Source organism: Xyrauchen texanus, chromosome 14 (assembly GCF_025860055.1).
Source record: "Xyrauchen texanus isolate HMW12.3.18 chromosome 14, RBS_HiC_50CHRs, whole genome shotgun sequence".
Lineage (NCBI taxonomy): Eukaryota > Metazoa > Chordata > Actinopteri > Cypriniformes > Catostomidae > Xyrauchen > Xyrauchen texanus.
Genome location: NC_068289.1, coordinates 20,548,660 through 20,563,467, shown reverse-complemented (window position 1 = coordinate 20,563,467; position 14,808 = coordinate 20,548,660). Strand labels below are relative to the sequence as shown.

The 14,808-nt window shown below is 41.2% G+C and overlaps 1 protein-coding gene across 1 annotated transcript in view; it reads left to right on the top strand.

Annotated features, from left to right (window-relative positions):
- Positions 1–14,808, top strand: part of rapgef4a (Rap guanine nucleotide exchange factor 4a) — a 96,145-nt gene that overhangs the window by 56,181 nt on the left and 25,156 nt on the right. The window contains 5 exon segments of the mRNA XM_052141762.1: positions 1,538–1,602; positions 9,333–9,439; positions 12,750–12,871; positions 13,276–13,469; positions 13,718–13,792. Of these exon segments, the coding sequence (XP_051997722.1) occupies positions 1,538–1,602; positions 9,333–9,439; positions 12,750–12,871; positions 13,276–13,469; positions 13,718–13,792 (563 nt within the window).

The following is a 14,808-nucleotide window of genomic DNA, read 5'->3' as shown; positions in this document are numbered from 1 at the left end:
ATGTTAAATGTCTGTTTGTAAGTGTAGTGATATATCATAGTGCCTTGTATTAAAATCAATTATACGCTTGATTGTCTGTGGTTGTTGGTCATAAAACAAAGCCTCTTTAATGTGCGATTTTAAGCTACTGAGCTGATATTATCAAAGTAAGTTAACGTGCTTTGATGAGTAGGCTTATAACTAAGAATAAACCTTCTGGAGAATTGATCAAGAGTATTTAGCAAAGTGGTTCAGTGGACGAACTGACTGGTTCGTGTAGCCTCACGGGTCAATTCCATTGAGGGTTTATTAAAATTAATATAGCCTGTCTGTATATAATGTATATTCCTAATTAATTATAATTCGTTGTGTTTAATTATCTATATATATTTGAAGCAGACTCTTGGACTATATAAGCCCTTTTTGGGGCGTTTTTGTATGTATTCTTATCTGGGTCAACCCGTATGATTAATCATTGATTACGATCATTTAAAATTAATTGTACATTCCCCAAACCTGACCTGCATACCCTACAATATATATATATATATATATATATATATATATATATATATATATATATATATATATATATATATATTGCAGGGAATCAGCTACATTACATATAGCAGGTCGGTTGACTCGATTTACTTCTCATACATTCCCGTAAGCGTCAGTGCATTTCCCTGTTGAAGCCGAGCGTCCATTGACTTCAACGGGGCTGCTCTGAACAGTTTTTTCAGTGCTCGAAAATAGACGGTCACTGGATAAATGCTGCGATTATGTCCCGCCCACGGACGCTCAGCGTCTCTGGGGGTGAATGAGGAGTGGGCTGGCCGGACTCGGGCTTCAGCGTGATGATTGGAGGATCTGTCGAAAGACTGCATCTCCTTTTGATTGACAGCGAATCTGTACTATAAGAAGTCACTGAAGCTATTTCAGGCTCAGTCCCATCGCGGATTTCTCATGTGTAGTCGAAAGACAAACTGCTGCAACCTATTTCTTTATATTTGTTTGGAGAAATTGCTAGTCAATTTGCATAATACATTTCACACAATTATACACCACATTCCTTGTTTCAGTTTTACCAAGTTTAATATATTTTGTTTTAGAGCGTTCGTTCGTTCGTTCGTTCGTTCATTCATTCATTCATAAAGTAGGCTAGGCTAGCGTCGTACGGGTGAAACTGCGCACGATGGCAGACGGTGCTAATATTGTCGACCTGATTTTGGCGAAGCCATCTGAAAGTCTTCCTTATGAGGAAAAAATTAGAATTAAACAGCAGGGCAGATCAACACCTAAGATTGATTTAGTGCAAAAAATAGGGTAAATAAGTTTATAATGTAGGCCGAAAATGAGCTTCCCTCTTTGAAAGACCAGCAGCCGCCACTGATATATATATATATATATATATATATATATATATATATATATATATATATATATGTATATGTATATATATATATATATATATACGTATATATGTATATATATATATATATATATATATATATTGAATATATGCTCTTCAAATGATGTGTTCTTTTCTTTTCCATAGGAATGCCCGACAAAGAGAATCTGAACAACAATTCCCCAGGATCATCGTCCAAACACTTCAATAAGGTTTGTTTTTACCCACAAACACAAGCTTTGTTTTTACCCACAAACACAATTTTTGAAATCTTCCGATGTTCATCCTTCAATCAGGCCAGATGAAAACTGTCTAGGGTCATGATCATCTGCTGACAGTCTCTGTGATTGTCTTCTTATTTCTCGATGACCATTCAAAGTCTTAAACAACAGTTTCACACCAAAATGAAAGCCAAAACCCATCTGACTTTCTTTCTTCTGCTGAATAGTTGTTTACTTTTATGATACTTTTATGGTGCTTGTTTGTAATTTTTGGAGCTCAAAAGCCCCAATCCCCTTTATTCTTTTACTATATGGAAAAAAGCAGTCAGGACATTCTGCTAATATTCTGCTCCACAGAAGAAAGAATGTTGAATGGGTTTGGAATGACAGGAAAATAAGAAAACGTTTGATGGATTTGGTCAAACAGTATAAAGTAATTATATTGCCGTGTACTGTATGTCTGTGCATGGTCATGGCTGTCTACATTATAATTCTTTTGAAAAACATTATATTGCAGACATGAACATTTTCTAAAAATGTGATTTCGCACAAAGAATTTCTCCTCACTTGACTCACTTGAAGAAGAGAGTATGATTCTTGTCTTTTCTTCTGTTTGCACCTGTTCTGATAATACTACATCCTTCCTTCTCAACAACACAAGAACACAACATTTGTTTGACATGTTAACATAAACTAGGCAGCAAAGAAATCCTTTCTTTTAGATTTATGTGTCTGTGTGTGGAGCTCCTGTTCCTTTTGACCTCACAGGTCATTTTGTGCAGTGCTCAGACAGTTTGTCACAGCTCTGTGAATTTCTCATATTTACTGTCATAAGTTTTTTTTTTTCTTATTCTTATTTTGCTTTGTCAGGGTTCATCCAAATATTCTGGCAATATCAGTCACAATTAAGTTTGTGTGGTTTACAAAATGCTGTTGTTTTTAATTCACTTTAAGTCACAGTGCATTTGTTTAACAGAGAGCAGAATCAGTCTTACAGAATGTTCCATTGTTATGTAATGCAAGAATACACTTTTACTTCAAGTCATACACAGTCCACTCTTTCTACCTGCCAAGCTTTAATCTAATTGGCTGGATTTTTTTAGATGCTTTGTTGAACGTAAACTAGTCTGGCATATATATATATATATATATATATATATATATATATATATATATATATATATATATATATATATATATATATATATATATATATATATATATATATATATATATATGCCCAAAAAGTCTGGCTATTCAAGAATAGAGTAGAGTGGCCATATCATACATTTTAACCTTTCCCTTACACCCTCTTAAAATGTTAGTTAAGGTTTATATATATATAATATATATATATATATTGAACAAAGCCTTAAGTTCCACAGGGAAGCTTAATGCATGCTTTTAGTACATTAGACAACATCATCTGGCTTAAATGGCGATGGAAACAAGATCCATAGCTGCGCACACAGACCTGAGCACTTGGTTCACAAAACACAATGATGGTAACAATCAACAGATAATTTTTTTGTTCATGAAAGGGTCATTTTGAGTAGAAAATGAACTTCAGACTGCAGAAAACATGAAGTTTCTAAATATAACAACAAAATCAACATTAACAATTGTGTAAAAAAACGTGCAAACCGTAAAACCATTTTTACGGTTATTTATTGTCAAGCCTGGTGCTACTGAGAACACCAGCTCTGAAAAGTAAAATTTCATTTACCTATGAAATGTACTCAAATTATCAAATACAGTTGAAGTCAGAAGTTCCCCTTCTGTCACTCACTGGACGTTGTGTCAACTTAATTGACACAAGGGGTCTCTGAACTTGAGAAAAGGCCAATGAGAAATTGGCAGACTGAATTTGCATGTCCCGCCCCCAGACATACGGGTATATAGGGAAGCGGGCGTGCGTCTGTCAGTCAGATTTTTTCTTCGGAGCCAAGCGGTTGTGCAATAGCAAGCTGAAGTTCACCACTGTTCCAATCACCTCTGTTGGCAAGAAGCACTGCTGTTGCATCTTACTGCATGTTTCCAGCGGCTTTCTCTCTCTCTGCACACTGTGCAGTCCACGGCACTTTCATTGTCTAAAAGAGTGTTTTCCCCTCCTTAAAAGTGTTTAATTTCTCTAAAAGAGTTTGAGTTTTCACTCATAAAAGAGCCCAAGGAATTGAATGAAGTCATCGCTGCTGCGTCCAGGCGTCTGATGCAGAGGACTCGACTGGGCTGCCACCTTCAGGCCAGCACGCCCAGTCTGAGGCTGACGCGCAGATGGCCGACATGCTTGCCCGGACTGCCGTGAGCATGGGCTTGGAAATTGAACCCTCCATCGTCCCCACAGCCTTCATGACTCGATGACTGGTACCTCAGATCAGGGCGCCGAGACACGCCCCCCGGTACCGTTGTTCCCGGAAGTGCATGACGAGCTGACGCAGTTGTGGAGGGCACCTTTTATTGCCTGGAACCGACCCCTCCGCTTGTTAGCTCTCACTACCCATGACGGCAGGGTGGCCCACATGTACACGGAGGCCCCACAGGTGGACAGAGCGGTTGCAATCCACCTGTGCCCCGAGAACGGCGCCCTGGCGGGACCGCCCGGTACTCCCCTCCAGAGCCTGTATGATGACGTATTCATCTGTGTGATGTCGCAGAGTCACAGATTATGTAGAACGAATCATTTTTGCAGCTTGGTTTCAATAAATGGTCTTTCATGGACTGGAGAGGTAGTTTTGAGTGTATGTTAACATCATACATTGAACTAATTTATCTCAAAAGAACTGTCCTATTTGACATAATGAAATGCATTTTTATGGATGTTTATTATGTTGATAGGGGAGAAATGACTAGTTGGTCATTGAAATTCCGCAATGTGTTTTGCCATGGGAGCATTATTGTTGAGGCAGTTAATAACATTTACATTAATGTTCCCTTTGTTAAGGGGATTATAAAGAGATTAATTAATAACAAATGCATTACAAATCATTGATATGCAGTTATAACGACATGCACAAAAAGGGTGAATTTCATGCAATACTTGCTAAAGAGTGAACCATTTTACCTGACATGTTATAAATGCTTAAAACTTATTCAACATTAGTAGCCTTTGATAATGTATTTTAATGTAAAGTGTATATGAAGCATTTATTAAGAAGTTTTTTAACTTTAGAAACCTATGTACATAAAGTTCAGTATGGTTTAATAGTCATCAGGTTTTATTATAAGATACAGTGCATCCGGAAAGTATTCACAGCGCTTCACTTTTTCCACATTTTGTTATATTACAGCCATATTCCAAAATGTATTAAATTCATAATTTTCCTCAAAATATTAAAAAACAATACCCCATAATGACATGTGAAAGAAGTTTGTTTGAAATCTTTGCAAATTAAAAAAAAAAAAAAAAAAAAAAGAACAAAAAAAATCACATGTACGTAAGTATTCACAGCCTTTGCTCAATACTTTGTTGAAGCTTTGGCACCAATTATTTTTGCCAATAGCTATACCAGCTATTTTTGGGCAGTTTCTCCCATTCTTCTTTGTAGGGCCTCTCAAGCTCCATCAGGTTGGATGGGGAGCGTCAGGGCACAGCCATTTTCAGATCTCTCCAGAGATGTTCAATCAGGTTCAAGACTTGGCTCTGGCAGGGCCACTCAAGGACATTCACAGAGTTGTCCCGTAGCCACTCCTTTGTTATATTGGCTGTGTGCATAGGGATCCTGACTAGTCTCCCAGTTCCCCACAGCATGATGCTGCCACCACCATGCTTCACTTTAGGGATGGCATTGGCTAGGTGATGAGCAGTGCCTGGATTCCTCCAGGCATGACACTTGCCATTCAGGCCAAAGAGTTCAATCTTTGTTTCATCAGACCAGATAATTTAGTTTCTCATGGTCTGAGAGTCCTTCAGGTGCCTTTTGGCAAACTCCAGGCAGGCTTTCATGTGCCTTTTACTGAGGAGTGGCTTCCGTCTGGCCACTCTACCATACAGGCCTGATTGGTGGAGTGCTGCAGAGATGGTTGTTCCTCTGGAAGTTTCTTCTCTCTCCACAGAGAAACGCTGGAGCGCTGTCAGAGTGACCACCGGGTTCTTGGTCACCTCCTTGACTAAGGCCCTTCTCCCCCGATCGCTCAGTTTGGCTGGGCGGCCAGCTCTAGGAAGAGTCCTGGTGGTTCCAAACTTCTTCCATTTACAGATTATGGAGGCCACTGTGCTCATTGGGAACTTCAATGCTGCAGAAATCTTTCTGTACCCTTCCCCAGATCTGTGCCTCGATACAATCCTCTCTCTGAGGTCTACAGACAATTCCTTGGACTTCATGGCTTGGTTTGTGCTCTTGGTTTGTGCACTGTCGACCTTATATAGACAGATGTGTGCCTTTCCAAATCATGTCCAATCAATTGAATTTACCACAGGTGGACTCCAATCAAGTTGTAGAAACATCTCAAGGATGATCAATGGAAACAGGATGCACCTGAGCTCAATTTTGAGTGTTATGGCAAAGGCTGTGAATACTTGTGTACATGTGATTTTTTTATTTTTATAAAATTTCCTAAAACGACTTTCCCGTTGTCATTATGGGGTATTGTTTGTTAAATTTTGAGGAAAATTATGAATTTAATCAATTTTGGAATAAGGCTGTAACATAACAAAATGTGGAAAAAGTGAAGTGCTGTGAATACTTTCCGGATACACTGTATATGCTGTGAATATGCATGAAGTGTTTTTGCAGAGGACTTTAGTAACTAGGACTAGTTAAAACCATTCCTTTGACTTCAACGAGACAAGGAAAGTGGCAACACCAGTGAGTCAAGACATTACAATAATGAATATATACACAAAGTAGACAGGAAAAAAATTACATAATCCCTTTTTTTATCCCTATAAAGTAGTTGATTTTTGCTGCATTGTTACAGAAATCATGAATTAGGGCATTTGAGGTTTTTACCAAATATGTTTAAGTGTATTAATTAATAATTTACTATATAGTGGTAAGTTAAAATGCCAAGTACTGGATAAAAGTTTCCCTTTTTATGCATGTTACTATAATTGGATGTCCGTTATTTATAATGCATTTGTAAATAACTTACTAGTGATTAATAAACCAATTTATAAACCCTTAAAAAATGGAACATTACTGTAAAGTGTTACTATAATAATAAGATTACAGCAGTTCAACAAATGTATTTTAAACAGACATAAACACAGTGAAACTTAGTTATGTAAGAGAGTCATGATGTTATTAATGATAAGTTCTTGTGAGAAATGTGATATACACAGTCAGCCAAAAACAACATACAATAGCACTGTCTGCCTGTTACGATCCCTGGTTGTCTGCCCCGTGTTTCTCGTGTCACCGTCATGGACTCCTATTACCATGATTCCCGGCCCTCATCACTGTGTTATTGTGCTCACCTGATTGTCGTTTTGTCATCATCATATCTGTGTATTTAAACCCCGCTGTTCCTCCATTCCCTTGTCGATCATTGTTTGTGTTAGCTCATGTTCGGAAGTAGATGTCGTGCCTGTCTTGCCGTATTCATCCTGTTCATGTACCCCCGATATTTTCATGTTTTGGTTTCAGTTTTCCCACCGTGGATGTTTCCTCTGTTCCAGTCTGTCTTGTTTTCACTTTGTTCAATAAAACCCGCGTGTAGATCCTCACTCCTCGTCTGCCTCCACCTGCTAAACGTTACACAACGATCGACCAAGATATGGATCTAACGGTGTTACGAGCCAACTGTCATCTACTAAGCCTAATGCAAGAGAACCGTCCTGTGGAGGACCACATCCGCGATTTTCTCGAGCTAGCAAGTGTCACGGACTTCCCAGACTCCTCCCTGGTGGTTTTCTTCCGGGCCAACCTGAACAGTTTGCTCAAGGAGCGGTTGCCACTAGCGACGCGCGGCTGGACGCTCCGCGAATTTATGGAGGAGACTCTGCTGGCCTGTGGCTCGCCGTTCACTGTGGGCGTTGTCGAGGAGGACCCTGCCTCTAATCCCACATTGGTGACCCCCCAGTTGTCCATGGCTCGTCCCTTCATGCCTGCCTTGGTCAACGAGCCAGCACTGCCAGTCTCGTCCGCCCAGAGGAGGAGGAGGAGAAGAAAGGCTTCCGCTCCCCAGTTCACGCCTGCCACGGTCAGCGAGCCAGAGCCCACGCCAGCCACGGTCAGCGAGCCTGAGCCCACGCTAGCCACGGTCAGCGAGCCTGAGCCCACGCCAGCCACAATCAGCGAGCCTGAGCCCACGCCTGCCACGGTCAGCGATCCAGCGTTGTCAGCCTCGTCCGCCCGGAGGAGGAGGAGAACAGGGAAGGCTCCTGCTCTCCAGCCTCCGCCTTCCACGGCTCCATCCCTGAACCTCCCGTGGCTCTGCCTTCTATGTCCAACAAACCAGAGCTCACGCATACCACGGCCAACAAGCCAATGCCTGCAGCCCAAACATCAGTGAGCCAGTGCCTGTAGCCTCGAACATCAGTGAGCCAGTGCCTGTAGTCTCGAACGTCAGTGAGCCAGTGCCTGAAGCCTTGAACGCCAGTGAGCCAGTGCCTGAAGCCTGGATCGCCAGTGAGCCAGTGCCTGTAGCCTCGAACGTCAGTGAGCCAGTGCCTGAAGCCTTGAATGTCAGAGAGCCAGTGCCAGTAGCCTCGACTGTCCAAGAGCCAGCGCCTGTAGCCATGACCGTCCCAGAGTCAGCGCATCTCTAGCCTCCCGGGGTTCCGCCTCCCGAGCCTCCCAGGGCTCCGCCTCTCGAGCCTCCAAGGGCTTCGCCTCTCGAGCCTCCCAGGCTCAAGCTCCGCCCTCAGAGTTCCCCATGGCTGTTGTCCTGAGGCCGACTCCAAGACCTCCCAAACCTGTCCTGTGGCCGACTCCCAGGCCTCCAGACCCTGTCCTTGCCCTGTGGCCAGCTCCCAGGCCTCCTGAACCTGTCCCTGTCCGGTGGCCGCCTCCCAGGCCTCCTGAACCTGTCCTTGTCCTACGGCCGCCTCCCAGGCCTCCTGAACCTGTCCCTGTCCTGTGGCCGCCTCCCAGGCCTCCTGAACCTGTCCTTGTCCTGTGGCCGCCTCCCAGGCCTCCTGAACCTATCTTTGCCCTGTGGCCAGCTCCCAGGCCACCTGATCCAGTCCCCATCTTGTGCTCCCCGTGGACTGCCTGTCTGCCCTTTGTGCCCCCGTGGACTGTCTGGTTGCCCCTTGTGCCCCCTTGGACTGTCTGGTTTCCCCGTGTGCTCTCCTTGGTCTGCCTGCCCCCCTCACTCCTTGGACGATTTTGTTTTGTTTTTTGTGTATTTTTTGTTTTCTTTTAGGAGCGTCTGGAATCCGCTCCTCAGAGGGGGTTATGTCTTCAGTTTTCCCACCGTGGATGATTCCTCTGTTCCAGTCTGTCTTGTTTTCACTTTATTCAATAAAACCCTCGTGTATATCCTCACTCCTCGTCTGCCTCCTCCTGCTAAACGTTACACTGCCTATATTTCACTGTGAATTTATATTGCTAAAACTGGTTAACATAAAGACCCATTCCTTCATTTGTATTTTTATTCTGGCATTTCCATTTTAAATATGTGTGTTTTGTTTTCCAGAAATCATTCATTCAAAGTCTCATCAAACTTCACCCCAAATCCATTACACAGGGATTACAGTCATCCTTTTATAAGACTGACAGCTGTCAATCACATCGGTGAACTGTGTGGCTGTGTTTTTATCTCAGACTCTGTCTCAGATGGCATCAGAGAAGATCTTGCAGGCAGGTAAAGTATTACGAAACACCATCCTGTTCCAAGCACCTCACATGTTCAGAGACAGGAAGTCCCACCTGAAAAAATACAGGTCAGTAGGTCGGGAAGGGGGAGGAGTTTTAAAATGTATTTGAATGTCTTTAATATTTAAAAATATTAAATATAAAGGGGTCATACTATATATTCTTTATTATTTAAATAAATAAGTGATTAAATAAAAGATAATTGTAATGATCATGAATAATTTTTTCAATTCAACTACTCGTTTTAACGTTGGGATTCATCAGAAGGATCTGCAGAGTAGCAGGTGCTACACTCAACCAGGAACAGCACACACTTTGACTGACTTTCCCTCATTTCACCCTTATACAGGTTCTTCTGGTGTTTAAGAATAATATTGTGTACTGTATATCCTGCTTTCTGCTTATTACTTCACCTTGACAAGATTTTAATCACCCAACAGGCTTCACTGACTTTTCAATGTGGACAGTCTTATGTTGATGTATTTATATGAGTTGCATAATTATGGAGTTTCAGATAAGTTGATTTTGTCTCTTAGAATGAACGATACTATAACTAAAAGTTTTTGCAAACTGAGTTTTAAGTGCCTCGTTCTACATTTTGTCGCTTTTTCGTTGTGAAATGAGCTCTAGAGGTGTGACAACTGCTGTGTGTTTTATTCACTTTCACACAAATCACAAGTACAATGGCTGATTATGACTTTATTAACACTTATTTTTAGCTCTTTCACTCACACACTGCTATGTTATTTCCTAAAATTGTACTCTTTTAAATATTGATACAAAAATGTAACACTTGTATTACAGACCCACCTACACACTTCTAATGTGTGTAAAGGTTAAAGCTAATGTGATTAGCTTACGCTGTAGCTCACCTGATTAGAGTGTAGGACTTTGCACGCAGAAGACATGTGAGATTAAAGTGTCATAGAAGCGGCATGAGATGACATGTTTGCTTCTGAGTGCTTTTCATGTAACATTTTCTTTAAAAACACTATCAGTTAGGCTTAGGTGTTGGTTAGGGTAAGGATGACTGTTTTGTTCACCTCTCATTTATCTTTATGAACACTATCGGTTAGGTTTTGCTGTTGGTTTAGGGTAAGGATATCTGTTTTATTTACATCTCATTACATCTCATTTAAGACACTATTGGTTAGGTTTAGGCTAAAGTTTAAGGTTAGGGAAGTACTTTTTACTCATTAAAACCTCTAATTTGATATGGGGCTCAGCGGTTAAGGCTCTGTGTTACTGACCAGAAGGTCAGGGGTTCAAGCCCAGCACCGTGAAGATGCCACTGTTGGGACCTTGAGCAAGGCCCTTGACCCTATCTGCGCCAGGAGCCCTGTATCATGGCTGCACTCTGACCCCAGCTTAGCTGGGATATGGGAAAAATATATATATATATATATATATATATATATATATATATATATATATATATATATATATATATATATATATATATATATATATATTTCACTGTATATATATATATATATGTATAACGTGTGACCAAAATAAATAAAGGCTTCTAATATTCACATTAAAGGGTTCACAACAGTGTAGTAATGAGAGGTTACTTAACGATAAAGGATGCCTTACTTTTTATCAAAAACACAGTGATTAATGAAAGATTAGAAATAAATGGTTTACCTACTGGCATTACTGCGGGATGCAATACAATTGGCACTGCTGCATCTTTCAATAAAATAAATATTGAAAAGCCTGCTGCATATTGTGAGTGATTCATAAAAGAGTCAGCTGTAAAATTTGTTGAACAAACAAGTAGTTGCCCATTGTAGTGATCAGGATCATCAGGCACATCATTAAAAATAAGCTTAAGCCATTTATTTCTATTGCTGGGATCCATCGGTGCAGTTTCTCCACATTCAGGTACATAATAATGTCTGATACTTGTCATCCTCACCTCACAACGATAACTTGAGCTGTTCTCTCCTTTACAGTGTACCCACGATTATGATGCATGTTTTGGGCTATGTACATGCGAATGAGCAATGTCTCGTTACGTCACAAACAAACAGATTTCAAAATTAGATGTTCCAGCAGATTAGCAAATATAAATGCTATTTTTGGACTGGGGAGGAAGTTTTGAGTTCTGAAATGTACAACCCCAATTCAGAAAAAGTTGCTAACAAAAAGAAAATCGGAGTGATTTGTAAATTATATTCACCCTTTGCTATATTGAAAGCACTACAACTAAACATTATATGAAGTTTTATCTTGTGAATTTCATTGTTTTTTGTTTTAATGTACAGTAATTTAAATCAGATGATTGCAACACACTCCAAAAATGTACAAAATGTTTTTGTACAACCCCAATTCAGAAAAAGTTGCTAACAAAAAGAAAATCGGAGTGATTTGTAAATTTTATTCACCCTTTGCTATATTGAAAGCACTACAACTAAACATTATATGAAGTTTTATCTTGTGAATTTCATTGTTTTTTGTTTTAATGTACAGTAATTTAAATCAGATGATTGCAACACACTCCAAAAAAGTTGGGACAGTCAAGTGTTTACCACTGTGATACATCACCATTTCTTCTTATAACACTTATTAAGCATTTGGGCACTGAAGATACAAGTTTGTTAAGTTTAAATAGTTGAATTTTCCCCCATTCATCCATTATGCAGGTCTTCAGCTGCACAATTGCACAGGGTTTTTGTTGCCGTATGGTGTGCATCATAATGCACCTCACATTCTAAATTGGAGATGGTCAGGACTGCAGGCAGGCCAATCTAGCACCCGCACTCTCTTCTTATTCGGCCAGTATGTGGTTTGAAATTATCCTGCTGAAAATTCTGGGACATCCCTGGAAAAGACGGTGTTGGATGGCAATATATGCTGCTCCACAATTTGTCCATATCTGTCTGCATTAATGTAGCCCTCACCGATGTGTGAGTTACCCATGCCATGGGCACTGACACACACCTTGCCCATACAGACACTGGCTTTTGGACAGCTTGGATGGTCATTTTCCTCTTTGGCCTTGATAACATGATGGCTATGTTTTTTTTAAATGTGGACTACTACTTTCCATCTAAGATGAGACCAAGACCAGAGAAGTTGGCACCGCTTCTTGACAGTGTTGATGTATGGCTTCTGCTTTGCATAGAAATGTCTTAACTTGCATCTGTGGATGCAGCGGCAAGTGGTGTTGACTAACAAAGGTTACTCTAAGTTGTTGTTGTTGACTAACAAGGAAAATGTAATTTAAAAGCATTTAGGATGTAGAAATGTAACGTGTAACACTACTTTTTCACTAACAAAGTCATTTGGATACTGTAACTAATTACTTTGTAATCAGATTACACCCAGCACTGCATATAATCTATACCTTCTTATGTATTTGTGTTGTAGGCAGTGCTGTATAGGCACAGAGCTTGTTGATTGGTTGTTGAAGCACACATCCTGTGTTCACTCTCGTGTTCAGGCAGTTGGCATGTGGCAGGTGCTGTTGGAGGAGGGAGTGTTAAACCATGGTGAGCATTTCATAAATGCAGTAAATCACTGCACAGTATTTCATCACTATGTCTACACAACAGTTTTAAGCAACTCTCAAAGCTGAAGTGTGTATTTTCTGCACCACTAGAGTCAGCAAACGAAATTGCAAAAATATTTATTTTCAAACAGGTTTCCATTCCCCATCTGCCTTTTATTTACTTTTAAAAAATTAACTACACATCCAAACCCAACACTAACTTTAAATAAAAAAAGTATTATTACTCGAACCGGCCCTAAATGAGTCCCGTCTGGCTGGGGTTTTTATTTTAGTAGTTGTTAGTGAATTGGTGAAGTCATTATTCCCCTTTTTTTATTTGTGTTTTGTATGCTTTCATAAGTTTACCTATATGTGCTCTCTTAACCGGCTGATGATGTTCTGTAGTTGACCAGGAGCTGACTTTCCAAGATAATAATCTGTTCTATTGCTTCCTGGAAGGCAAGATGGAGGACTCTTCCCTCCCCAGTGTGGATAAGAAGAAAGAGAGTGATGAAGAGCTGCAGGACACCCTCCTCCTTCTCTCTCAGATCGGACCTGACGCCCATCTGCGAATGATCCTGCAGAAACAGTGCGTTCTGGCACTTACAGATAACTGCTCACAGAGATCAGATGTGTATCTGCCCCTGTTTGCCTGATTTTCTCTCAACTTTCCCAAATTACTGATTGCCTGAAACACTCCAATGGGAGATTAGACTACAACATGCAATTTAACAGTGCTTGGGGAAGTAATATTTGCACCTAAACTTAACTTTTTAAAGAAAATGTAAAATGTCAGAATCAATTGGATGATATCATTGTCTTCACTGCAGGCCTGCTGTGGACACAGAGGACACTAGATGAACTGGAGATCATTTATGAGGAGCTGCTGCACATTAAAGCCTTATCTCATCTTTCCACAACTGTAAGTCAGCTCAAAATAAGCTTATAGTTTTGAATAAACCACATTACATTAGTGTAAAGCAGTCAATGGAAAGGAGGAGGCGAGAACCAGCTTGACGATACAAATAATAGTTTAATTTCAAACTCAAACTCAAACAAAAGACAAACACACACATGACGGACATGTCCGTAAACGATCTCTCTTTCCCGCACAATCCTCCGCAGTCGACCTTTATCCCTCTTGGAGGCTTGATTAGCCTGATAAGGGACCGGGTGTGTATGAGGGGACATGGGGAGGGAAACAGAAATAATTAAATAGGGGGGTACTTCCTGTAACTGTGTAGTACCCCCCAAAAAACACTGTAAAATGTAAACGAGAGGGAAAAGGCTTACTCGCCAGTTCTCCGATATGCCGTAGCTTGTTCCTCGGCCACTCCTCCACCCTCTAACGGATGACAGACGTGCCTCTCCGGGCGGATTGGAGGCAGACCTCCAGTCCCCGCCGCGTTCTTGGGGAACAGAAGGGGTCTCCCCCGCCCTTGGCAGCGGTTCTCCGGCTCCAGCCGGTCGGCAGCAAGCCCCTCCCCGCTCGCGGTCGGCGGTCTCAGCGGCTGGTAGGTGACTCCTCCACCCCTGGCAGCGGTCCTGACCGCTCCAGGCAGTCGGTTAGGAGCCCCTTCTCCCCTCGCGGCTGCTCTGTTGGGGTGGACGGTAGTGGCGAGAACTCTACTACGGCGCATCCCTCCTCCTTCCCGGATTTCGGCACCAGTGTAAAGCAGTTTGATGGAAAGGAGAAGGCGAGAACCGGCTTGACAATAAAAATAATAATTTAATTTGAAACTTAAAAGACAAACACACACACATGACGGACATGTCCGTAAACTATTTCTCTCTCCCGCACAATCCTCCGCAGTTGACCTTTATAGGGACCGGGTGTGTATGATCATGGCCCTGCCCTCCGCCCTGCCACAATTAGTTCAAGGGATAGTTCTGCCATTATTTACTTATCCTCATTCCAAACCTATAAACAGTCATTTC